This window comes from Notothenia rossii (genome assembly GCF_949606895.1).
Source record: "Notothenia rossii genome assembly, chromosome: 6".
NCBI classification, from domain to species: Eukaryota; Metazoa; Chordata; class Actinopteri; order Perciformes; family Nototheniidae; genus Notothenia; species Notothenia rossii.
The window spans coordinates 26,854,114-26,882,019 of NC_136909.1; the positions used below are offsets into that span (position 1 = coordinate 26,854,114).

General features: G+C 41.7%; 1 protein-coding gene across 2 annotated transcripts; it reads left to right on the plus strand.

The window, feature by feature from the left end:
- Positions 1-725: 725 nt before the first annotated feature.
- On the plus strand, positions 726-26,064 carry atosb (atos homolog b). 2 transcript variants are annotated; one of them, XM_079687424.1, is made up of 10 exons: positions 726-1,087; positions 16,916-17,102; positions 18,999-19,204; positions 19,703-21,064; positions 22,555-22,613; positions 22,951-23,041; positions 24,054-24,212; positions 24,742-24,810; positions 25,034-25,239; positions 25,467-26,064. In XM_079687424.1, exons 4-10 carry the CDS (start codon positions 19,871-19,873, stop codon positions 25,618-25,620), a joined length of 1,932 nt encoding a protein of 643 aa, XP_079543550.1. In that variant the 5' UTR covers positions 726-1,087; positions 16,916-17,102; positions 18,999-19,204; positions 19,703-19,870; the 3' UTR covers positions 25,621-26,064. The 2 variants fall into 2 exon arrangements, with proteins under 2 accessions (XP_079543550.1, XP_079543551.1); XM_079687425.1 differs by lacking the exon at positions 726-1,087 and adding an exon at positions 10,820-11,084.
- The last annotated feature ends 1,842 nt before the right edge of the window (positions 26,065-27,906 follow it).

The window sequence follows — 27,906 nt, forward strand, 5'->3', positions numbered from 1 at the left end:
ATTAAAAAATAACTTAAACTAAGAGGTCCTTTTGAAGGACTATTCCAATGCTCTGTATTTACATTGCTACAGGGAAATGCCAGCACAAAGATGGATGAATGGCCAAAAGCAGCACATTCCATTACCTAAGCTCACAGCCGGCCTTCCTTTTATCTGTACATGCCTTCTCCTCCTCTCCATAGCAAGGTATAATCAGGCCCCAGTGTGCACTGAGTACATGGGCGTGGATTTCAGTGCAGCTGCAAGGCAATATGGGAATACGACGTGCACCTGATCTATTCTTAGCTTTGTGACAACATGGCTATGGCAGATTCACTATGAATTGAATAGAATAGGGTTGCAAACGTTACACCTTATTGAAACGTTCAACTGTAAAGTATTTAACTATATACAAAATTCCCTCAAGTTTATACTTTCATATCAAGGTTTGGTTTGTGTCAGTTTTCTGATTAATATAAGAGGACGGCCATAGTTCCTGCATATCAGCGTAAGCATTAAAGAATGGGAGGATAGAAAAAGCACGTGTACTGGGCGTATCTCAAAGGAATCCGCAGTCCAATCACAGAGCGGGAGTTTTGAATAAATCTGCATGTTTGGAAAAAAAGGCGGAATACCAGATTTCCGATTGGTTCAGAGGAATAAATGCGGCCAATAGCTTAAATGACAGGCGCTCAGCTGGCCATGAAGCCCCGCCTCCTATATATCAACTAGCAAACCCCGGAAACACTGTCGCTTAAAGGGACAGAGGAGGAATTTCAGGCAAAGGTTGTAACAACGAAAACAGCTGCGAGCACAAAAAAGCCAGGCACAGAGAGGAAGGGACGTAGTCAGCCAACAAGCGAGCTATGTGGCAAGACAGAGTGGGAGGACGAGACTGATTCTGTCCGATTATCATACCCTTCAGACATCCAGCTAAGGTTTCTAACGGCTTTTATCCTCGAATCTCGTTCTGTAACGTTAGCTACCTGATATGCGACAACGTAGCAGTGAGACATAACATAAAGGCCAAACTCCCATGCGACAGCGACGCGTCAGTTAAAGCTGCCAGGCTGTGTTTTCCTCCTGAGTCCACCTTTGTTTTTCTTAGGTGAGTATTCTTCAAAATCTTGAAATGTTGCTATCTAGCTAGCCTATGTCTTATTGTTATACATGGTAGGCTTGTGGTTATTTGGTAATCCCTGGATGCTTTATGCAAATGTTGGCACTCTTTAACATTCAGGCCCTCGTAGTCATCATTTGTATTTTAATTAATCTGGGTAAACAATTATTGGAATCCTGCCTAAACCAGTTGATGACCTGACAGTAGCTTGCAGGGTGTAGGGGGCGTTCCCCTGCTTTGTCTGCCTGTCTCACTCTTTCTTTATGTGTGCAGTGGTTAAAGGCAAAGTGATCATATAAATCTTAATTGTGTGTGTGTGTGTGTGTGTGTGTGTGTGTGTGTGTGTGTGTGTGTGTGTGTGTGTGTGTGTGTGTGTGTGTGTGTGTGTGTGTGTGTGTGTGTGTGTGTGTGTGTGTGTGTGTGTGTGTGTGTGTGTGTGTGTGTGTGTGTGTGTGTGTGTGTGTGTGTGTGTGTGTGTGTGTGTGTGTGTGTGTGTGTGTGTGTTTATATGTACCTGAGATTATGACAACTCAGCGGGTGGAGTGATGATCACTGAGGTTGCAGTGGGCGTTTTGTTCCCTTGCATTTTATCATGCATTGAGGTTGTCACCAAAACCTTGTTACAGTAAATGTATAGTCTTAGTCAGTTATTACAGTGTTATTATGATAAGCTGCAACGCACTGCCACCTTTTGTCCTGACAAGGATGGAGTGGCATTGGCAGTCACACTCACTCTAGATCACCCATGCAGCACACGTGCATATAGGGAACCATAAGCTATCTCACATGTATGCAAACAAAGATTTCTGCTCAAACACACACACATTTCTGCAACAAATCCACCTGCAATAAGTCAACCTTTCTCTCTCTCTGCTGCTTGTCCTTGCGTTGCTCTGACAACCCCCCCCCCCCCCCCCCCCCCCCTCCCCCTCTCTGTCTGGGAGAAACCAGTGGGCTTTGTCCTCAGCTGAGTGTGACGTCACGCAGATCTTTGCTGTAACCAACCCTGAAGGCGAGGTGCATGTTGTGCAGCGTGCCTGGTCATGGGTCTGGGCTTGTCTTGCAGGATTTGACTTAGATTTCAATCCTGGGTTATTTAGATTTCTATTTTAGTCAAAACAATATCATTCTTTTTAGAGTTTATCAGTGTGGAGTCTTTTAGATTCTTCTTTTTCAAGTTTTCAAAATTGTGTGCATGGTTACATTTTTGTGTTACTACAATGAAGAAAAAAGAAAAAAAAGATGCCGGTGCTCAGAAAAATATGTTATGTGAATACTCGCACACATAGTGCCCACTTCTAATGCAATCAATGCTCAATTACCAATGTGTTACCTCCTTCCTAACACATGACACACATTTATTTAAATGACATTTTAAAGATTACCACTTCAAGTTCCCAAATCTGGAGAAAAAAAAGATAAAATAGTTGAGCTATTCAGGTAGAAGAAAGAAACCACTCATACCAAAAGAAAAGAAAAGAAGAGAGCAATCCAAAGGCAAGGATGAGGGTGGGACATTTCTAGCAAGAAAGGAAAAACAAAGCTTAAAATCCCCTAGCGATGACTCGTCTGTTAACTTACTTCAAGAATATATTAGTGCTTCTATGCTGACTGCCCAGGCACGAACATTACGTTAAGCAAGATTGTGGACACGAGTAACTGTTTGTTTCTCATGGTAATATCTAAAGCCATCTGTGCCTAGTTGAGTACATTATAGATAACATGACGTTAACCTGAGTTAGATTAGACCCAGACTAAACATTTTTCAGCTACCGTTCAATTGAGTTAATCTGATAATGTGAGATATTTAAGGATTCCAAGTTAAAGGAGACTATTCATCCTGTGTTTCTCTCTGCACCCAACCAATTCTTCTTTTTAGTGCCTGTACCTGGCAGTGCTTTCTATGTGTGTTGAAAGTGGGGGCGGCTATTAAACGCTTTGAGCTGATGAAGGCTTGTTGTCAGTCCTCCAATGTGTCTCTGCAGGATTTGATGTCAGAGATTACAGATTATTATGTGGGTTAGACCCAGTACTCAACACTGCTCTGGGCTATATAGATCCCCAGTGAGTGTGAATGTGAGTGCATGCACGTGCTGTACTTGCATCCTTATGAGAGCCAAATGACCTCTCATAAATATAGAGCTATTTGGCTCTTAAAGGTTTTTAAGGAGAAGATAACTAATAGCAAATGTAGTCATACAATCATGCATGCCACTGGGAATATATGTTATTTTCCAGTGATGGGTATGTAGTGACACAATCAAACTATCGGAGTGATTCTTTTTGTTATAAGACAACTCGTTAAGGGACAAACAAGACACGGGTTGAGATGAAAGATACATTTGGTGTACAGGTCAGAGGTCAACTGTGTGTGTGAATATGTTTATTGTCTTTATGTTCACCTTTATGATAGTGAAATGTCCTTACACCAACACGGAAAAGGGGCAGCCTCCAGAGTGAATAGGTTTTGTTCTGGTTGTCACTTTTGAAAAGGCTGTTGAATGAGATTAAGCTATTAAAGGACTCACACTTTTTAAAGTGTAAGTGCAGGTTTAAATATCTTTCCGTCTTTATGAAGACTTATTCCTGAAATAGCACCTGTGCGGCTTTGACTGGTACCACTCATTTAAACCCTCACCCCTGGTCTTTACACCCTGTACACTAACTACATCTAGTGTCAAGCTTACCATTAAAGGTCACTTAGTCCACTTCAAGGTTCAAGGCTTTTATTAGTCATACGTACATAGCAGTGTAATTATGACGATGAAAATCTTAAGTCTTAACTGTCTCCAAGTTAGTTAGTCTTCTTTCAAACCTGCAGATAACTGTTCTAGTAGACTGTGGTTAATATGTTATTCTAGAGTTTAAGTATATGGATATTTGACCAGACACCGCAATGCAAGAATGCAATGAGAATTCAAAATAATAAGGTAGTCACCTAAGCAATATTTGATAGGATCTGAGGAATGCTAAATCCTATCTAAGTGTCTTGGGACTCCATGTAAAGTAGCAGCCTACTCAATGTACTCAAACACAACGTTAGTGCAGAGGTAGGAGGATGGCAAGGCGACGGGACCACCTGCTGAATAAATCAACGTGGTTTGACATTACACCCTGAGAGATAAAGCACTGCGATATCCTGTTCTGTACAGTGTGGTATGAACGAGTTTTACCTCTGTCATTAACCTTTGCTGAATACTTATCTTTGTGCATTTATCAAGCATGCCAAACATGATTGATTATTCAATCAATAAAAAAGGATTCATTTGCTGTTTCTCTTTGCCTTTTTGTTATGGTAAATTGTAGACGTTGTTAGGTGTTGAAAGTAGATTCAACAAGCAATTTGATCAATTAAAGCCTTTTTTAAATTATGACAGGATTATCCATTATGCAATTAAGTGATTATGTAATAAAATGATTGCCTGATTAACCCATTAATTGTTAGTTCAAGCCCTAATTTACTGGTTCAAGCTTTTCATAAGAGAGAATACATTTTTTTTAACACTTTGACATCATCTTAAAATGTTTGTTTGTTTGGCAAACACACCTCTTTCAAGTGTTACCAGGACCTCGGGGGATTTTTGATTGATGGAAAATAATTGACAGATAAATCAATAATTCATTTTACAACAATATATAGGTGGACGGTTATAGTGATTAGATTGCACCATTTACTTTGAGTTAGTAATGCCTGTTTGTCTGCCTCTGCAGTTCTGGATACATATTGTAAGTGTGTCATGTATGAGTTGTTTAAAGTGTGCAATGTCCTTTCTGTGAAGGATGTTGCAACAAACATGACAGATGGCTTACATTTAGTCTTAGTAAGTAAATGTTTGAGTACTTGATTCTAATAAATGACATTACATGCGCATACACATGCTGAATGTAAATGTTTGTTGCTTGTGAGCCATTGTTGATATGCCTTCCATACATGCCCCAGAATCAATGAGTAGATGTTGAAAGGCAGATGCATCTCTGTGCATTATATAGGTCAACACAGAGCTTATCAAGCTAAGACCTGTTCACTCTTGGCCCCTCTCCCTCTCGTCTTGTTCCCTCTGTTCATTACTCTCCAGTACGTTGTCATTTGTCTCGTTCCCCTCGCCTTTCATCAAAGCCCTCTCATCTCTCCGTGCTGCGTTTCTCCCCATCGCTCCATCTTGTCGACGCTAATTATGCACGACAGGCTTGGGCCTTTGCATGCATCATTTGTCACTTAAATTGACTTTGATGCAGATGGAAATAATGTTTACCTTTTTGTATAACTGATATCTAATTCATTTATTGGTTTATTTTACATACTGGATTTTTGTTTGGATGTATAAAAAAACATATATAACAACCTTCAATTCGTTTTTAAAAAAAACGGATGGAACATTTCTTTAGTTTTGTTGCAGATGTTGGGTCAGCTGAAGAAGTAAAGTAGCTCTAATGGGTTTCTGATACAAAAAGAACACATATCATTGTGTATTATTTCTATGAATGAGAATGCATTAGTTCCTCTCACATCCTCCCAGAGAGTTTTAAAGCTTTAGCGTAGTGTCCATCTGTACTGTTTGTTTTTATTGAGAAAAAGTTATAGAAAGGAGTTACAATCCCCGATTAGGTATACAGAAAGAAGAATAGCTCCTAAAATGCCTTTTTCCATTGTTGGGGTATCGGTGTCTTTTATCTGTTTACTGTCATTTATGTATGTGTCTGGTTGGTCTTATGCTTCTAATCAGAACCAGAAAACAGCTGAGCAGGAGAGTTTTTAAGTCATATTTTCAACATTAATCTAAAAGGTTTATGCATGTAATTAGATACATTGTTTAATAGAATACAAATAATGATGCACAGTCCAACCTAAGCATAGTGTGTAGCACTGCCATTGGGCTCAAACACGGAGTACCAAAGCTTCTCTGTGTGTGTGTGTGTGTGTGTGTGTGTGTGTGTGTGTGTGTGTGTGTGTGTGTGTGTGTGTGTGTGTGTGTGTGTGTGTGTGTGTGTGTGTGTGTGTGTGTGTGTGTGTGTGTGTGTGTGTGTGTGTGTGTGTGTGTGTGTGTGTGTGTGTGTGTGTGTGTGTGTGTGTGTGTGTGTGTGTGTGTGTGTGTGTGTGTGTGTGTGTGTGTGTGTGTGTGTGTGTGTGTGTGTGTGTGTGTGTGTGTGTGTGTGTGTGTGTGTGTGTGTGTGTGTGTGTGAGATCTCAGGATTAACCCTAGCCTGACCTCTTTCTGCCCTTCACCCTGTAACGCCCCCGGACCAAAATGGATGAGCCGTTCTATGTGTGTGTATGTAAACATGCACGTGTGGTATGTTGGTTTAAGTTCATTCTAAAGTGGTGCTTTGTTTCCTCTTCTGCTGTTGTAAAACTGATCAACCTACAAATGTGGATGGAAATGAGCAATATGCATAACTTGGCTGGTTGCATAGGGAAAGTATGCCTTGGTTAGCATACATAGCAGAGAAATAGGATGTTCTTTCTTTGCATTTCAATGCCCAGATGGCAGCTTGGACTGCAATAAGCCACTACCTTTCTGAGTGTGTGAAAGGGGAGAAAGAAATGTACTTAAACTAAAGAAAGATGCAATAGCCACAAAGGCTGGGAGAAGGGGGGGAAAGGGTGAAACACACATGGACACAGAGTGAGAGAGGGGTAACAAGACAGCCAGCTGAATTCAGAGTGAAGGAATGAGGACTGAAGGGAGGAGAGGTGGAGAGGGAGAGCTTTATTTCCTGTCCTCCATGAATAGGCAACATATTTCTCTGGAACATTCCATCCTCTGAGCTGGCCCGGTCTGTCACCAAGACTCAGCCTGCCACACTCCTTCCAATCTCATCATTTCTCCCTATTACGCCCTGTCGCTCTTCGTTTTGCTCGTGCATATCAACCTTTACTTAATTGTGTTCTTCTCTCGACTTCTGTTCCTATTTTCCCTCAGAAAAAGTGGGTCTAAGCTCTGCTGAGCAGACCAGGGTAAAAAGTAGAGTGAAAGTAGAGTAAACATCTACTGCTGCAAGGGAAAGGATTAGACATGAGATAACAAAAAGTAAAAATAATCCTGATGACATAATCCTAGCGTGGGGTGTGGACCGGTAGGTAAATATACAGTAATATGTGATGGATTGGTATTGAAAGTACGAATGGATTAAACTTGATTACATCAAACTTTGATGAAAGCAGCAACTGATTACAGGATAATAAAAAGATGCATTTAGAAATTTACATAATCTAGTCATGAATTGCAGTTATAATTGGTAAATGGAGAGGCATATTTGGTCATGGAAAAAATAACAAGGTATGCTTCTTCTGGTCAGACTGTGTTTAAAATGGACTAACTGTGTTGTTCAGCAATGTCTATTTTGTTCCTTCTTCCCGATTTGAACCTAACCACAATCCTAATTTTAACCCTAACCCATATAAACCACATTATATCAATTGACATGTACAGTCACTTGATTGTTGGGCAGTAATGTCAAATGCTTAAATAGGCACGTCCTTTTTTCAGCTTTGTGATTTTATTTAAGAACGGGCAGCTGGTCAAACATGCCCTTCCAGAGACAGTTAATCTCACTGGATTTCCAAAGTGCTCTAGATATGTAAATATGAAGCAGACACTCTGGGTGGGGAACAACCTGGAACTGGCTGATGATGATAACGTGTCGATCGTGGGAAGAATGTTACTCAGACGTCCTGTTTGACTGTAAGATCCAGATGCCTGCAGGAAAGTGGGAAGTAAAGGACCCTCTTTCCTACAAAGGGCAAAAGTGTTTTAAAATAGAAAGTAGCTAATATTATCACCTTTTGGTGACACACAATAGCTTAGACTGCTAAAAATAGAAAAAAGGATGTTCTATTTAGGTGATGAAGCCATCAGCTAAATGGGAAGGGTTTAATATTTATTAGTGTTTTTTTATGGCGAAAGGGGGCAAACAAATGTTTTCACACACAAGTTGTCATTGTTAAGATGAGCCTTCCTACGTATATATTTATATTGAAGCACACTAACTCACTTATATGTTACGATCAACTCATCACACAGTTTAAATGGATGTGAGCAAGCAAGTCAAGCATCAGTGCTTTTGAGATATTAGCCGTGAAATGTGCATCTGCACACTGGACTTGTTTTGATATGATGTCCTTGGCAGCTGCTCAATCTCATTCCTCACTCAGAAATGTACACTTCTTAAAAACACGTACATTCCCATGTGCGTACTAATAACACACTGCTGTACAAACTATATACGCAGTAGTCATGCCTCTTTTAACATGTTCAGTTTTACACAAAAACCCCCCTTCACACACAGACACAAACACTTTCCTTTCCCACCCTTCCTCCACCTCCCGTCTTCCTCTCCTCCTTTTGTTCTCTCCCTCCCCGGAAGGCGGGTGAATTGGACCTTGTTCATATATTTATTGAGAACTGCTTATTTTACAATGTGACTGAATGATTCACTCAAGGAAGTTTTGCGCTGCTTGAGTTCGATCGAAGCTCTTCCGTTTTTGAAGGCTGTGACTGTTTAGTGCTGTTGGGTAAATCCCCCCCAAAACACAGCTGGTGTCACTTTGAGAGGCCCGGAAAAACAAAGTATGCCTGTGTGTGTGTCTGTGTGCTACGCTGTGTTTCAGATGCAATGGCTGAAAATCCAACACAAATGTTGTGATACAGACATGAGAAGTGACACTGCCAATGCTCTTGTGTCAGGACTGCATCAACGTGTGCCTTTGCTGGAATGTGTGTGGAGTGTTTTCAATGCTTCTTTCTCCTCAGCTGCACATTGAATGGAGGACGGTCTTCATAGAGAAGACACACCCCTTTCCCCCAAATACAGAAGGCAACATGGGCTCTTAAAGTGACAGATGTGTGTAATATAACAGAAAGACCTGAATAACAGTGCTGCTTGAGAGCAGGAAGTTCCCTTTATTACAGTTGTACAGAAGGGGCTGGGAACCAGGCCTGTTTCACAAAACAAATATTGCCTCATTTAAATCTAACCGTATCTCTCTGTCAGTGTTTCTTCCTCTGTTTATTTTGCTGTCTGTCTGCCATGCCTCCTCCCCTCTCTCCCCTCTCCCCACATCTCTATGTTTGGAGGTACACAGCTGAAGCTTATTGTTGTTTTTCAATACCTCATATATGCTCACTTTTGCTGTTCAAACGCCCACACAATAACAACTGTGACAACTTCCTTACACTTCTATACTCTGTGCCCATATGTGTGCACAAGCATGTACCGCTGAAACAGCCAATCGATAAATCAATTTCTCCATCAGCACAGCATGCAACACCCTGCGTACTAAGACGGTGGATTTGTTAACTTTAAGGGAAAACTTCTCAAAACGACATACATAACATAGATAAGCAACTGTAGAAACAGACGGAAACTAAGCAGGAAATAGACGTAGATAAGGGGTCAGAGAAAAAAGACAGTGTCTGAAACATAAAGACACAGAGCTATCAATAGTTTTTTCTCAACCAGCAGACATCCGATAACCGGTGAACTCTGGTTCCCGAAATAAGAATAAAGAATAACCAGGGAGGTTTGTGTCTGTAACAAGAAGGTTTTGTGCTAAATATGTGTTCTTGACAGCTCTTCAAGTATGTTCTGTTCACAGGACTTTAACTTGTGGAATCTCCACCCACAATGTGTGTGTGTTTGTGAGTGTTAGGTGACTAGTGTGATGCACTTGCTTTCACTGTGTGTACCACATCACTCTGTTCAAAAATAGTTCTTGCCGAGTCAACATGCTGTTCCTTATTAGCTCACAGATGGAAACACACACACACACACACACACACACACACACACAACACACACACACACACACACACACACACACACACACACACACACACACACACACACAGCTAAGGGCTGCTCCTGGTACTCAGCTGATAAAGTTGTTCACATGCACTTCATTCTGTATCTGTAGACCAGCAGCAGATAAGCCTCCTGCTTTCGTGCTTGTGTCGTGCTGCGTACATTCCAAGCAACACACAGAGAGCTTTTGTATGTGTGACCAAATAAGACGCAAAGGAAGGGGGAGGCGGAATCGCATAGATGTTTGCATCTTTATTCTCTGAGCCATTAACCTCTTTTTATAAACTGTTGTTCTTTAACTAACACAGACACGCAACCACACCATGAAACACAATGAGAAGTGATAACACAAGTTCAAACACCATACACAAACATGCTTGAAGCTGTAAAGGACACACACTTACCACACAAACACACACTTTGTTTGATCAAAGTGCTGTTTGGTCTCCATCTCTACTTCTGCAGGCCGAGCAGGTGGGCGGGGTTTTGGTTTCCTCCTCCCCCCCCCTCTTTCTCTCCTTGCCCCCGGCCAATCAGGACCTCAGCCATTACAGCTGACCCCCCTTTTCTCCAGCCAATCAGCTGTCAGCCCTTTCTTCCCCCTGTATGCCTTCACTGCTGAGTGAGCAAAGCACGCCTCGCTCTATCAGCTGAGAGGAAAGTACAGAAAGCAAACACAGGCAAACTGAAATAGAGAGAGACAGAGTGTAGTGAGAAAGGGTGAGAGGAGGGGCATGTAAATAGATAGAGGCAGAGAGGAGAGGGTGAAGAAGAGGAGGAATGGGAGGAGAGGAAAAGGGGAATGCTAGCCTGTGAAGGGGCTTTTGTATTCAAGATATTTTGGAGGGGCGCAAATGAGAGAAAGGAAGAAAGAGGGAAGGGGAGCTTGAAAGAGAAAAGGAGAGGGAGGGATAAGGGGAGATGGGTGAGGGGGGAGAGTTGTTGATGGGTTTTCAATTTGTGTGACTGAGGATAGAGAGAGGTAGACAGGAAGAAAACAAAACAACACTATTCAGGAGGAAGGAAGCAAAGAGAGGCAACAAACCCGAGAGAGAGCAGCAGTGGAAATAGAAACACAGGAGTACAGAAAGAAAGGCAGCAGAGTTTCCCATCCAGCCACCAAAGGGAGGAAGGAGAGAGACAGTGAGGGAGACAGCAAGATAAACCCCATCTTTCTGAGAGGGTGAGTGCCACAACTTCTCCTGCTGTCAAGCCAAAGTGTAATGTTGCTCCTGTCATAGTGTCAGCTGGGCTCAACGTCTCCTAAAATGGCCACATGAAAGTCAGACAGAGGGGAGGGGAGGGGGGGGGGAAGGAAGGGTCCCCGTGTCAAACAGCATTCTCAGCAACTATGTCCCTGAGCCAGCTTAGACTGCACGAGCCGTGTGTGTGTTTGGTGTCAACACTGACGCTCTGAGGTTTATCAGTTACAGTCGACTTGTCTCCTGTCACTCTCTGCTCTCGATTGTTGCTTCCTGTCTTCTGACTTCTGACTCCAACACACTCTCTTTTTCTCTGACACACACATACACAGTCTGCTGTCATGCCCTTCCCTTGTGACATACTTTTTCTTTACTCTAGATTGCTCCTATAATCTAATCAACAGGTTGCAGGAGCAACTTTTTTAGTGTTACAGAATCTGCACACAAGTGTTTATGTTTATCAGCCTCCACGCACAGCACAGGCATTATGTTTATCAGCCTCCACGCACAGCACAGGCCTGGGAGTAGGTCGGGCGGGGTGCAGCTAAATGTTGATGAGACAATCGTGGCATTTGGGAGGCTGCTAACTTCACAGTGACGTTATCATACAGTATGGGCGGGGACGTAAAGGGTGGAGTTCAGGGCGGAACTTCAAACAAGCTCTTTATATAAGGCTGATTCAAGATGATGAGCTTATGTCATTGATTGAAAATAGGTTATTTTAATTCATCTCTAAAGGGATTGAGATTTAACCTCATCCAAAAGCAGAATGCCGACAAATCCCCCTTCTCTGTTGTAAGGGACACATTGGGCAAAAGGAAATAACCCACCATGTTTGGGTACTGACACTAAGGGACATTAATTAGCTAACACAGTTGCAAACCACATCTTGTTAGTAGGACATTTAACAGACGGTTGCCCTTGAATTGGTACGTTTTTTTGTTTTAAAGATACCAAAAATGTAATAAAATAAGCACAAGCGGACAACCTTAATTTTCAAATCACTGTGGCAATGCATCAGGTTTCAGTGTCCCTGAAAAGCGTTGTGCCTATGTGGAAGAATATATAAGAAATTAAAAAAGAACAGATAACACAAGTGTCAAGTATAACCTATTTGCAATAATTCAGCCTCGCAATTTCTAATCTACAGTAGGAATTATTCAATTATTTATTTTACTATAAGATCCGAAAATTTGTTTTTTGGATGCTGTGAATCTACAGTACTACACCTGTATAATATAACTGATTATAATGTATGTGTGTGTGCAGCATCTGGGTGTTGTGATAAGTGTACACAGACCAAAATGTCAAGGTACTTTCCGAAGGTGCCTTTACATTTCAAAGAGAGCTGCCTTTGGGGTCAGGGCCGTCCTCATGTGACAAGTCTGTGTCAGTGTGTTTCATTCCACCCATCTGCAACTTTTTACAGGAAGCCACAGGGTCTTCAGGGTACTTTTGTCTGTTCTGCAGATGTTTTTGCTTAACATACTGATGTTCCAGTCACCACTCCAATGACTGAAGAGTGTCTGACTCTAACAAGCTGTTAATAGGCTGGGTGAAACTAACTCAGCGTGTGTGCAAATCATTTGCCACATGTAGATCAGCAGCTTGTGTGCCTCTGAGTTTGCCTTTAACCAACGTCCCCTAAATCAACCTCTCTAAAGAGGACGAAATTAAACGCATCTGGTCCTCCTAATGTGCCACAAGTCATCTGACCCAATACTTTTGGCCTTTGACCTCATGACCACAGCGTTCCTTGCCCTCAAGGGTCACACTGATTTTCTTTTTTTAAATACAACTAAGCAGCTAAATATCCTCCTTGAAGGACATGACTATCTCTGGAACAAAGTGTTTGAGCTCCACAACAGGCATGCCTTAGGTCAAAGGCTTCAGGCCTCTCCTCAGGGCCCAGGCACAAGTTCAAAGAACAAGTGGTGGTGGATGTTGACTGTTGCATTGCCTGCATCTTGGCCAAAAAGTGGCCCTTGAACACATCATAATCACTAATACTAAAGACCAATAGTCGTTTGTTCTGCGTCTTTGTGAGAGGAAATATCTTCTTACCACCAGCAGCAGTTAGTCTAGATTTCTCACTTAAAAATGGAAAAGGGAAGACCAAAATACAAATTATTGTTGAGATGAATACCTTATTTGCCAGCCATTTACCCAGTAGATCTGTTCACCCCTAAGCTTCATTCCTGATGGCTTTGTCATTGTGAAAATATCCGTGTATTAGAATGATTAGTGGAGATGAGGATGAAAAAAGAGCAGAGCCTCTGTGTGAACGCTCTTTACTTCAGTCATTTCCTTGTTTTCATCATTTCTGATACTGACTCGAGCCTTGATTAGCTTAAGCTTAACAGCCATCAGAGTAATTGCTCTCATTGACTGGCTATTCTTCTGACTTAATATATTGAATCGGACAGAAAGCCGCAGGCAAAGGGTTCTTTTGTTAGAATGCCCGTGGGAACTTAAGTTTTTGCTTCAGGTAATGCTACAATATTATTTTGCTGTCCAATCGGATTTTAGACTGCATACACATTTAATAAATATGATTATTGTTTTCTTAGTGTAATTATTCTGGAAATTAATTTCCCATTTCAATGCTTCTTAATGCATGTCGCTCATTATGATTATGAGCTCTGCTTAGCCCAAGGCAAACTGTACGTACCTCTTTTTAATGCATTTTGTATTGGTCCAATTCTCCACTTCAGTGAATCTTTATTTCATTGTGTCTCTGTGCCCAAAAAGCCTCTTTCTCTCTGTCTCTCTGTTTCTCTCTCTCTCTCTCTCTCTCTCTCGCACGCACGCACGCACGCACGCACCCACACACACACACACCCACACATACACACGTAATTCCTCGCAAAAAACAAATAAAGAAATAGACCAAATCCTCAAATGTGAGCATTAAACAGGACTAGCTTCAGCGTATTGTCCTGTGTTTTCTGTGGGTTTCTCCTCAATGAAAGCATTTGTGTTCCCTTTTAATTCAATTGTTTAGCTCTGCTTTTCGCTGAAGCAGATCCTTTTTTATGATTTTTTCTTAAACTGAAAACGTTCACTCCTATGCACAGGGGTTGCCATTGGGTACGTCTTCATTTTTATGCTTTGTGCAAACAAGTCTCAACCCTGCAGGTTTAGATACTAAAGCTATGAACAGTCTCATGTTGGCCTTGACACTGGCAAGCTCTACCTGCTGCTGCTGCTGCTGAAATGATACCTTCCCCAAGGTCTTTGGCTGGGCTGTAGTGTCTCTCTGTTCCACTCATCCTCCCTCCTTCTGTCTCTCTCCGGGTGTTTCCCTCTTGTCAGGCGTTTATCATTCCTTTGTCTGTCATATCACCATTCCAGCTCACGCTCTTTCTTCTCAGGGTGATTGCTTAATGCAGATGTTAACACCCAGATTGCACCTGTCTTTCAATGATGTGTAACATCTTCATGCTTTATGTCAGCAGAATTCAATAGGAATATAAGAGGAATTTTGACGATAGTTTATATATTTTAAATAATAATAGCTATAATTAATAGCTTTTAGAAGGAAAGTGTAACGATGTTATATAGACCAAAAAAAAGGAAACTACCCATATTGACTAAATTAGTTCACTGAAGTGGCAGAAGTAGGTTGGTACTGACTGTGCAGGTCTTTTTTGCCTAAGGATGCAGGACGGGAGTGTGAGAATGTTAAACAATGTTCAGAAATGCAGTAATAGAGTTCTAAAGTTCTCAAGCCCGAGCTGGCACTCATGGCCAGCAACTTGAAGCCTATCTTGGGGGGAAGCCAGAGTTTTTTCCCTCCTCTGTTGGCTCCTGGATCAAGCCAGAAAAGGGTTGGTTAGCCAAGGCCAGCCTCCTGCTCAGCGAGTTCAAAACAAGTCCAGAAATCAAGAGGGACTGAGCACAGAGCCTTTAGGATCTCCAGTGAGCTATGACATAGGCAATGACTATAAATAATCATTGCTGACTCTTTCATTCTTTCCCCATCCCCCACTCCATGTCCGCCCATGGGCTTGCACTGGAGACTCCACCTGTCTTCAAAAACAGAGAGGAGAGAGGAGGGGATTCCTCGCATTGGGTTAACTGAACTTTATTTGACTTGGTAATGAGTGTATCCAGATATCCCCGTTTGACTGGGGTAGTTCTGCTTCAGCCTAGGAGTTTCCCCCATCCCAAAATGTATCAGTCAATCATGTTTACAGGACGTGTCTTCTAAATGTCCTGTTTAAGCAGCAGTTTATACGAGACCCTTTCATGTTTTCAGAACTTAAAGTGATACCTCCAAGTTTCCTCCTTTTTAATAATTGCCTAATTCCAGTTGAAGTGGCAATTTCATAGCATTTAGGCAATGAATGTTAGTTTTAAGTTAATATTACAATTGTCGATGAAAAGTATTTTTTCTTAGATTGTTTGCATGACTTTAAAATTAGATTTGGTTGTATTCATTTTGGAAGAGGCGCTCAAGTCTGTAGGTCTGTTCTAGCTTTGTTGTGTTGCTAATGGTAGTGTTGTGACTGTGACTACATTGGGACCATATGTCTTGTGAGTCATTAAAGGCTGCAAAGGCTTTACTCCTGGCATCCTCTCCATGTGATTCTTTGTTTGCATTCTTATCTGATGACATATACCATTATACTTATAGGTTATAATGTAAATGGGGGGAGGGTCGGTCCACTTCTACTTCCCCTTTTATGTTCCTGTGTCTGGATCCTTCTCATCCTTCCCTCTTGTTGAAGTTGTAGACTTTTATATTGTCATGAATACATAGAAAATGTAGTTTGGATAGAATATATAATGTGGAATACATGTTAATATAAATAAAATAAAAATACATTTTCAGATTACTAATTTAAACATTGTACCGAAGAATGTAGCTACCACCTGTAACCTACTTAGTTTGACCTTTTACTTGTATAGCAATTTGAGGATTGTATTCGCCGGGATGTTGTATACATCTCATCATACTGATACATTTCAGATGGGTTTGTAATGGAAAATACCACAGAACAACTGTCATAATTTCCTTTTTTTAACCAGTTTTGTTTCCTCTTGCTTGATCTTTTGCCTTATTTCATCACTTCTCTGTAAGCAATGGTTATCTTTTGTGGTTTCGTTATGATGACTCAAAAGGAAATGGAAAGTGTAGTAACTGGTTTCTGTAATGTAGGTATAAATGGGAACCAACTGTATTTGCTTTGGTTACTGATTTATAGAGGTGCCAGCAGGGTATATGAACAGGCCCTTATCACAGCCTGTTGAGATTTTTGGCTTGCTGTACACACTTCATAAAGGAGAGACATTTTGATAGATATTTTCTTAGAAGAGCATCTTTTCCGGGCTTCCACTGCCCCCCCGTTGTTGAACACCCCTTCACTCCCCCTCTCTCTGGCTCTGCTTCTCCCTCTTTCTTTTGGCCAAGCACAAAGGAGCCGTTATCCTTGGGCTACTGGTTGTCATAGCGACAGTTCACTGTGACCCCCCCCCCATACCCAAGTTCTGGTCCAAGCCAACTGGGTCGGGAATATATGAACTGGCATCTAGAACTGGAACAATCAACTGTCTTCTATGAGAAGCTCCTCCATGTTTTAATCCTAAACCCAAGGTGTTGAGGCTATTAATACAATTGAAAATAAAAATAGTATCATTCGCCCTTGGTTGACTTATTGAGTACTGAGGAGAAGATATTGATTCCTTATTTTTTTGTGTTTTTCTTCCGAGTCAACTAATAAAACATTTTTAAAAGTGTCCTTTGAACAATAAGTAAAATCAGCTGACTGACTGATATGATTTCTTTCCTTACTTTCTGTCTCTTCAGTCACACTGGGTGGAATGACCCTGTCATGATGCAAAAGCCGTGCCACACCCCACGCCCAGGGGACCAAGGAGGGCGTGTCTGGCTATCAGCCATCTACAGAAGGAGCCCCAATAGAGTAATTTCTGATTCCAGCTCAGAGATATTTTATCTCAAGAGCCTCCTGCATTACTGACCATCTGCCCCTCTGGTAAGTTTTAGCCTTGAGGTTTTATCCTTCTTGAACAAATGAACAAACACAGTGCGTGACTTTACAACACCAAGTTGTTGGTTGCTCATAACTTCTTATGGTTAAATAAGTTATAATGATTCATGCATCCAATGGGTATGACAAGCCAGCAAAAAAAGGTGTTCATTTATCTGGCAATGATGCATTATACAGTGGAGCAAAAAAGTATTTAGTCAGCCACCAATTGTGCAAGTTCTCCCACTTAAAAAGATGAGAGAGGCCTGTAATTTTCATCCTAGGTATACCTCAACTATGAGAGACAAAATGAGAAGAAAAAAAATCCAGAAAATCACATTTTCTGATTTTTAAAGAATTTATTTGCAAATTATGGTGGAAAATAACTATTTGGTCAATAACAAAAGTTCATCTCAATACTTTGTTATATACCCTTTGTTGGCAATGACAGAGGTCAAACGTTTTCTGTAAGTCTTCACAAGGTTTTCACACACTGTTGCAGGTATTTTGGCCCATTCCTCCATGCAGATCTCCTCTAGAGCAGTGATGTTTTGGGGCTGTCGCTGGGCAACACGGACTTTCAACTCCCTCCAAAGATTTTCTATGGGGTTGAGATCTGGAGACTGGCTAGGCCACTCCAGGACCTTGAAATGCTTCTTACGAAGCCACTCCTTCGTTGCCCGGGCGGTGTGTTTGGGATCATTGTCATGCTGAAAGACCCAGCCACGTTTCATCTTCAATGCCCTTGCTGATGGAAGGAGGTTGTCACTCAAAATCTCACGATACATGGCCCCATTCATTCTTTCCTTTACACGGATCAGTCGTCCTGGTCCCTTTGCAGAAAAACAGCCCCAAAGCATGATGTTTCCACCCCCATGTTTCACAGTAGTTATGGTGTTCTTTGGATGCAACTCAGCATTCTTTCTCCTCCAAACACGTCTAGTTGAGTTTTTACCAAAAAATTATATTTTGGTTTCATCTGACCATATGACATTCTCCCAATCCTCTTCTGGATCATCTAAATGCTCTCTAGCAAACTTCAGACGGGCCTGGACATGTACTGGCTTAAGCAGGGGGACACGTCACAGGATTTGAGTCCCTGGCGGCGTAGTGTGTTACTGATGGTAGCCTTTGTTACTTTGGTCCCAGCTCTCTGCAGGTCATTCACTAGGTCCCCCCGTGTGGTTCTGGGATTTTTGCTCACCGTTCTTGTGATCATTTTGACCCCACGGGGTGAGATCTTGCGTGGAGCCCCAGATGGAGGGAGATTATCAGTGGTCTTGTATGTCTTCCATTTTCTAATAATTGTTCCCACAGTTGATTTCTTCACACCAAGCTGCTTACCTATTGCAGATTCAGTCTTCCCAGCCTGGTGCAGGTCTACAATTTTGTTTTTGGTGTCCTTTGACAGCTCTTTGGTCTTGGCCATAGTGGAGTTTGGAGTGTGACTGTTTGAGGTTGAGGACAGGTGTCTTTTATACTGATAACGAGTTCAAACAGGTGCCATTAATACAGTTAATAAGTGGAGGACAGAGGAGGCTCTTAAAGAAGAAGTTACAGGTCTGTGAGAGCCAGAAATCTTGTTTGTTTGTAGGTGACCAAATACTTATTTTCCACCATAATTTGCAAATAAATTCTTAAAAAATCACACAATGTGATTTTCTGGATTTATTTATTTATTCTCATTTTGTTTCTCATCGTTGAAGTATACCTAGGATGAAAATTACAGGCCTCTCATCTTTTGAAGTGGGAGAACTTGCACAATTGGTGGCTGACTAAATACTTTTTTGCCCCACTGTACATAAAAATGCTGTTGTCACCGCAAATCATAAGCTATAATATATCATGTTGTTAAGTAATTGTGTTTAATTTGTATTGGTAAATCTCTTTATTTCTCTTCAGGTCGTAGCCTCTTTGCACATCTCCTGCTTTCTCAGGAGTCTTTACCCTTTCTTGATTACCTACCCTGGTATGTTGGCGTTGTTTTGTGGCTGCTGCCATGGAGATAAACAGACTTCCTTAGTACACCATTTCAGAGACAACCTCCAGATGTTGTGCCAGATGCAGGTTGTCCAGGCGGGCACGATTAGACGAGGACTGGAACATAGGTAAGATTCTGATCTCGTATATTGTCTTTATATGTTATGGAATTAGACAGGAGACTCATTTATGCAGTCAAAGAGCAATATTTTACTACTTTTTTAAAGCTGAAACATCCCAAATGGTGGTTGGATTTCATGTTCAATCACACCATGTCCAATGATATAAGTACCTGATTTCCTTTCTGATTTTGTAGCAATATTCTTTTCTCAGACTTTACCTTGTTCAGCTAACATCATGACATGGTGAGGTCATGGCATAATCATTCAATTTAAAACCTTAATGTGGCTTTACAACTTTCAAAATTAAATGACCTGTAATAAATCATATCAATAAATGTTCTCACATCATTTTTGCCAGCTTAGAAAAGTCTCAATGCGTTCTTGTCCTTTTTTAATTTAATCATTCTTTTGTACGTTTACCATTACTCATATACAGTCTCCCTGCCATTTGTAATTGCTTTGTAGAAAACTGTCCTGAGTAATGCTGCAATTTGTTCCTCTCAGGTGCTGTGTGGCTCAGCTTCATAGTTCAAATTTTTTGACGACATCACAGCAGGAATTATAGGACTTCCTATTCCTGTGGAACATCTAACTCCGCCTCCTGGCACCTGTGAGTCACTACTTCACTCTATTGCAAGTTAATCAAGACTGTTATTCTCCAGAATAGAAACCATGCGGCACATTCACGTCGAGTTAGCCCACAAAAAGGCTCCATTAGAGCTTCCAGCCCAGGAGGGGGACCTGCCTCCACCGACATCGCCAACACAGGGCCTAGACCCTGGTGTCAGACCGGGGGCACCCAGGCATTTTGGCCAGGAGCAGTTGCGGCTCCAAAAGGTCTACCAACTCTCCATTTTCTCCCAGTTGGGGGGATTTTCTACCTCCACAGAACCCCACACTGATACCCAACAGAGGCATGTCCGGTTGGGCGTCAAAAGGGGGCTAGAGGAGCCCCAATTTAATCATAAGCACCCCCACCTGGGGGATTCCTCAGACAAAGAAGCGTTAGAGGAAGGGGTGCTGTGTGGGCCAGCCCCAGCTCAAGGTGTTGGGATGGGGTTAGCAATGGGCCCTGGAGGACCTGGTTCTGTATACTCTTGCACACAGATGGAGCACAGAGACTCTGAGGGGGGACTCTCACCCAGGTCTCCACCCCTCTCCCCAAGCCACAACCCCTCCCGACGCCCAACTCAGCACAATCATGACAGGCCCATTCCTGATGTATTTGCTCCACTCTCACCTAAATCCCCCCCAATGTGTGACCCACATGGACTTCTTTCTGACCAGGGCCATGCCTTTGGTAACTCGGCAAGGACTGATTCACCTAACGGGGGCCACACACCCACCTATTCACCAGGCAGCCCTTCAAATGAGAACTGTGGTAATGGGAACAGCTTATCTGGAGGCCAGCCCAGCCCACGCCTATATGACATGTCCATGTATGAGACCCCCAACCCTGCCAGCCCCGCTAGCCCTCCCGGGCCTTTCTCCCCCACACATCACACAGAGTTGCAGGAGCCAGGGGAGGCCACCGAATGGGATGTTGGACTTGAATCCTCCCCACCTGAGCGAAGTGCAACCCAGACTGCCTCCTCCTCCTCCAACGGCCTGGCTTCCTTGGAGAAAACTCCAAGCAGTAATGGCCACCGCTTGTCCTCTGGTGGCCACTGGCCAGCCAAAAAGAGGCTGCTCTCCCCAAGTGACACTGGGGACTCATGCTCAGAAGACGAGGGACCCTCTACTTCCAAGAGAAGCAGGCTGTCATTGCTGGCTCCAGGACTTGGCCCGACCTCCTGTCGCAGCACTGATTCTAAAGCTGCCCCATATTGGAACCACCTGCTGCCCTCTGCATGGGACCGGCCTAAGGTCAGCACACTCACATACTTTTTTTCTTGAAATGTTCTTTAAGTCATTTGAAATGATCAAATCGCATTAGTCTGTAGTTTCAACTGGGGTACTAGCGAATAGCAAATGTTTATGCACTGGCTGTGATTACAGGACAGTAACACCAATGGTAGAAGTAGCTACTTTACAAGCTAGCTTAGCATATATGTACAGTTGCAAATGGAAAAGTTGCAAAAGATACAAAATCTTACATTACTCAGTCAGTACATTTGGTGTTATGTTGCCTTCTTGATGACTCCATTTCCCCACCAGAATGTAAATACCACTGAAAAAAAAGCTCTAGGCGACATTGAGGCAGAATACATTAAAATAGCATGTGGTCATTCACATGCAAATCGCATGCTTTAAGACAAAAAAAAGTACACCACTATACACAGAGGCTTCTTAAACTTTAAATACAGGATAAGGAATGGCCACCCAAAGTCGGTGGTTGATGCTAATACATCTATGAGCCTTGACAGCCCTGGAAAAGAGGCTGAGTCCTAAATAAAGAGAGAGAACGGGTAATGTGAAAGAATGAAGAGATGGCCGGCTCATGATCACGCCACACTGGAACAGGCTGAGTAGCTCCAGAATGAAGCTCATTGAGGGAGGACCCATTGTTCCCCCACATGAGTGTGTCACACACATGCAGACACATAAATACACACAGAGGCACACACACATGTACATACATGGTGCTTAAAAATGGTTCTGGAAGTGAATTGGCCATTTTTGAACATGGGAATGTGTGTTTGTTCGGTGGGAGTATGATAACAATGACAATAGGGTTCACTAGTTAGGTGGTGAGCTCAGTGCGGTTAGAGGTGTTGTGTGTGTTAGGGAAACTAAAAGAAAAACCGATAGATCCAAGAAAGAGTCAAGGACACACATAGGGGAAAAAAGGGGAGTGAAAGTTAGAGTTAAATTAAAGGATAAAAGAAAAACGGTATAAGAAAGGTGAGACGGAAGGATATTCTAAAATGCTGTATGTGGTTTTGATTGAGTTTGAGGATACGGCGGCAAGCTGACAAAGAGCTCCAAGCTTTGTGGAGGGCCAGTGTAGCCAAGGGTTAGCTAATAAAAACAGTCTAATCATGAGTGAAAGGTTTGCTGTGAGCAAATGGCTAGCAGGTAGCATAGGTTTGGCTAGTGGAGAGTCATCTGACAGTTGTGTGGCCTTTACGATGAACGGCAGCCTGGAAATGGGGAATGTCTATGTGTGTGACGCAACATCCAAAAGTCAGTGCTCAGTAAGTAAGAGGACAACTCAGATACATTACACATATACAGTAGTCTCATAGGAACACAGTAAAGACGTACGTATGACATATACTTAAATGTAATCCTTTTTGGAGTATCTTTACTTTATCTGTTTTTCTTTTTGTGGATTTCAATCAAAGTGATTTTAAGTTAATTATATTATTTTGGGAAAAAAGTAATAGTTTCCTTTTTTTATTCTCTTTGCTCAGACCGCAACAGATTGCACAAGATCAGGGAGACGACTAAAAAGTGGACTGCGGCTGAAAAGGTGAGTTCTCCATCATATCTACACAGTTTCACCATTTTATTAAAATAACATTAAAATGGCAAGATTTCTAAAAAGGGATTAAAATGTTTAAATGTTTTGAGATTTTAAGAACATGCATTCTATAGATAGGATCAGTTCAGTGTCAGTCAGACTTCAGCAAAGTCAACTCGGGGAAAGAATGTGGGAGTTAGTAATTTGATGTTATTCTGAATTTAAGTATTTCTGTCTGGACTTGAAAACTCAGAGGCACGTGTCATGTTGTTTGAGAGAAAATTAGTATAATCTGTAACACCACTCACCACCGGTCTGTTTTGTGTGCGTTTGTGGTCACATTCAGTCGGCAGCTGCGCAGCGGCAGACACACAGACACCGGCCGCTCCACACGCTCCACATCTTCCATCAGCAGATCGCTACTCGGCAACTTTGAGGTACACATTTTAAACATTATTTAAAAAACTTCAAGAAACATCAGTGACTGCAGGTTGAAGATGGTGACAGAAAGACATGGCAGCAAACCCAAACAGTACAAGTGGAGCCGGGTAGTCTTGGTTCTTCCTTGTCACCACGTATACAATCTGATGTAATTGTAACTGTTCAACCATTACATTTAACTTTTTATGAAGTATATATTCTTCAATCTTTAGTGACATTGTCAGAAATGTCTAAATTAAAATGTATGTTGAGGTCAGTGATAAAGAGGATAATGCAGTGGACTACATTATATTGACAGGTATTCCTAATTTTGAGTCTTTCCCAGTCAAATACATAATACAAAACAATAATACGAAAATGGAAAGCTTGTGCAGGGACAGGGTAAAAGGCACATTATTCATTACCATTTCAAAAAACAGTAAAAAATACATTTAACTTTAAAGGTGGGGTAGGTAATTTTGGAGAAACCAGCTCGAGTGCGCTAGAATTAGAAAATACACAGCCGGAAGAAATCTGCTACTTCCTTACAGATTCCCTCCTCCAACACACACGAACGCGCACATGACCAATGAGGGCACGAGATAAGTTTGTGCACAGATGGAAGGCTGACAGGCAGGTAGGCCATCCAGTTATTTTAGCCGGGCCGGCTAAAATGATTGGTCGTGCTTTTTACAGTACGACTTCCACAGATGATATTTTGGATTTTTTGTCAAAGCACTTAAGATATTCATTGCTATCGGGATGTTAAGAGCATTCCATGGAATATAACAAAAAGTGTATCTCGAGCCGGTTTCTCAAACTTACCTACCCCACCTTTAACAGAACTTTTGGATAGTATTTTAATCATTACCATTAAAGTTGTAAGATGTCCTACTATGCCCTGTAGGTCTGAATATCAGGGAAAGATTGTTCAAAATCTTTGCAGTTTTGAATTCCCAATCCAAAAGAGTTTTAAATGACTTCTGTTAACAACTGTATTCTTTCTTCTCTCACTCTTGTCTCCTTCAGGAGTCCATACTGAAGGGAAGATTCTCCCCCTCAGGGAGGATAGAGGGGTTCACGGCGGAGATCGGTGCCAGCGGCTCTTATTGTCCGCAGCACGTCACCCTGCCGGTGCAGGTTACATACTACGACATCTCAGAGCACAGCGCACCCTCACCCTTCCTGGTCAGTCAGTCTCAGTGTGTGTTTTTATGTATGTGCCCACTAAGAATAAAAACAATGTTGCATGTTTTTCCTTTCCTTCTTATAATATAAAGCTTTATGTCTGTTCACGTGAGCAGTGCATGAGGTATATTTTATATCTATACCAAATACATAGCAAGGTAGCACCAGCATCAATGTGTGAATCTCTTTATTCCCTGTTACAAGAAGTCTTAAGTTGTGTTTGCTGCCACACCTGACCACTTGGAAAGCAGTCTTTTTTCACTTTCTTAGCTTCATGCCTAATGTTGAATGATATACATAGTTATTCTGTTGGTTTTTGTGTAAAATAGTTTATTTTTCACTGCTTTTGATAGGAAACTGGTTTTACATGCATGACTTTTTATAGTATGTTTTAGTTGATCAAACCAGAAATGAAAATGCACATTTCTTGATGTGGAAACAAGAACTGTACCAAAGAATGAGTTATTTTACCGTGACATGGATCAAAGACATTAAGTCAGTTGTGTGTTTCTGTCTGTCACTCTCACAGGGTGTGATTTCCCTTGAGCATCTTGGAAAGAAAGGATACAGCATACCCAAAGCAGGGACCATTCAAGTGGTAAATGGTTTTTTGTCTTGTTTCTTTCATGTCATTCCTTGTCTGTGAATCTTTCAGAGATATGTCATTGTGCCACCACCATACTATAAGGGGGCATTTGGATTATTGACACTAAGAGCAGTTATAGTCTAACTTCTAGTATACTTCAAATAAAACCACTGCAAGCTGTCTTATTTTTGCTATACAGTATGTAATACTGACTTTGGTCCAACATCTTTTTCAGACCTTATTTAATCCCAACAAAACTGTGGTGAAGATGTTCCTGGTGACCTACAACTTTAGTGACATGCCAGTTAATCACATGACCTTCCTGCGCCACCGTATCTTCTTGGTGCCCGTAGAGGAGGGGGCTGAAGGGAAGGGCGAGGCGCCTTCAGGGAGCGCAGTGGTAGAAAGGAGGAAGATTCTCTGCTACCTGATACATCTCAGGTAAATCAGGTTTCACTTTTTTACTTAAGCAGCCTGTTTTGTGATTGTCTGAAAAACATCACAGGATTACAATTTATTTCTAATAGTTTGACAGTGTTACGCAACTGTAAGCAAATGTTTCCTTAATTACTAGCAACGTTTTTTGTCCCCTGTTAGTACATTTTAAGGTTTAATATTTGGGAAAGGTGTTGTGCTAACGCATTTGTTTTGATTATTTTCTTTCTCAGATTCCAGAGCTCCAAATCTGGGAAGATCTACTTGCACAATGATATCCGGCTGCTATTCTCCCGCAAATCCATCGAAGTAGACACAGGGATCCCTTATGAGCTGAAATCTTTCACCGAGGTGCCAAGAAACCCTAAATACTCCCCCCGCGTGTGATCCGAGCTTCACCTTTTCACCCTCCCCAACGCCAATGCAGTCCCTCCTGTGCTTCCTAACGAGGAGGGAGGGAAAAGACAGACTGCTAGAATGATGGACGCAAAACTTGATAAGACTTGATGAGACACACCACATGCACACAAGACACACATGCACACATAATACAGTGTGGTGATATCAAAAACCCCCCTTTATGCATTTATTCTCCATTGAAATGTAGACAGTCAAAAGAGACATAAGCGATAAAAATTTCACTAAAGCAAACATAGCATTCCTTGTATCTTCCATTAGTTGAAAGTATGACAAAAAATACAAATATTGGTGTTAAAACAGTCCAGCATGCATGCAGTCAAAATCAGGACGTTTCCGAAAACCTTCATCTGTATGAGAAAAAAAGAAATGCACAAAATACTGACACACACACACACACACACACACACACACCAAAAGAGACTGATAAGACTCACACACAGCACATACTTTGCACGTCACAGCTGAAACACTTCTTGTGGTGACTCTCTGAGTTTAGTGTTAACATGCATGCCTTGTGACTTAAACACCTGAATTTTCCTCTAGTGCCGTATCACACTGTCCTTCACTCTGCCTGCAGCTCCAAGAGATTTGTCAAGAGGCCACAAACAATAAGCACATCCCTGGTAGGGTGAAGAAAATAACGACCCCCTCCCCCACTTTTCACACACACTTTCTGACCGGCAGAGAGGAGATGAGCAGAGACACAAACACTAGTGAAAGCAAAATGGAATCGGCCATCCAACAAAAACAAAAACATGATTTGACCAAACTCAGGACACATGTTGAAGAATCAAATTCTCCTCTTCACATTTACCCATGATGGTACAGACTCTAAGCCAGCATCATGGGTCATACCATGTTGTAAAAAAACAGGGGAATCCAGTTCAACTTATGTAGCCAGACTGAGGGACACTGTGTTGTTTTCTTTCTTTCTTTTTAGAATCTGTTCAGAGCAGTCTGATGTTGGAGCAGAACATGGATAAAAAAACAACAAGCTGTAGTATTTTTAATTTATGTTTTCGCAAATGTCTTAATAAGCAATATGCTGCACAAAGTAGAGTGTGTTTTTAAGCCGGACGAGCTTTCTCTCTGGTGCGGGGGGGAACAGAGACAGCGGAGGATTGAGTGTGAGGGAGGAAATGGGAGGAGGGAGGGATGACAGGGAGGGGGGGTGGGGGGGTATTTAATATGGGGAAAAAGTCTATGTATATTTAAAAGAATAAACTCTGCGACTGGCGAGTGAACGACCTGTCTTTGTTGTGGTTTTTCAATCCTACATTTTACCTACACCTCCCATAATGCATCACCCTCTTCAACATCTTTCCATAGACCTTCTTTGTGCCTGATAAACATTAATGTGTTCTAAACTCTACACCCCCAGTTTGCCATGCAGCCCTTCTGTTATTAAAAGTCTCAATGCTAATGACATCAATATGACTTCATCAGGGTTTATTTCTTCAAGATGACAAAGCTTCTCCAGTTCCCCAATTAATATTATACGTTTTCACAGGCTAAGGTAATAGGTAAACTAAACTTTACATGTACAATTGATGGAATAACACTAATAAAACAGTCAGCATCCTTTTGAAAAGAATATTCAAGTAAAAAATACTTGGCGATTGTATTTCTACCCAAACTTGGGGCAAAGGTGAAACATATTTGATACAAATGTTTATCACTAAAAATATACCCAGGACTCTGATACCACATGGGATATAACACAGAAGAATGGAAGCAGATGCAAACAGAGATAGCTCAATTTCCATTCATGCAGATTGTTTACAAACCAGCATGAGAGGAACCTTTAAACCATAAAGTGCTTCCTCCCCCGGCTTCTGCTGCACCACTGAAACTGCTCAGTGGATTTGAACAGACTCTGGTTGTTCTGGGCAGTTCTGCAAAATATTACTGTCAAACTGTGAATGTCAAGGATGGCATTGCTGAAAATAGAAACCATCCTCTGTCAATATTACCCATGGTAAAAAAACAGAGGAACTTCTATATATATCTCGACAACAAAACTGCCAGTCATTACTGCTACGTACGATTCACCATGAGTTTGCCTAATGCACGATTTACATTTTTGTATTACGGTCTGACCCTGAAGTTTGATAAAGAGTACAATTATGTGGTAATTGTGTAGGTTTTTTAATATCCCAAAAATATAGTTTTTTTAAGAAACGGTGGTAGACAATATCATTTAAACACAAACTAGTAGAAAATACCTTCAAATACTGCTTTACACAATTTCTA

What these genes read in the sequence shown, in the direction of transcription:
- atosb (XM_079687424.1), top strand. Translation starts at nt 19,871, where the DNA reads ATGCGGCACATTCACGTCGAGTTAGCCCACAAAAAGGCTCCATTAGAG. An exon ending in AGTGGACTGCGGCTGAAAAG is followed by an intron (nt 22,614 to 22,950) that starts GTGAGTTCTCCA and finishes GGTCACATTCAG; the next exon opens with TCGGCAGCTGCGCAGCGGCA. An exon ending in AAGCAGGGACCATTCAAGTG is followed by an intron (nt 24,811 to 25,033) that starts GTAAATGGTTTT and finishes CATCTTTTTCAG; the next exon opens with ACCTTATTTAATCCCAACAA.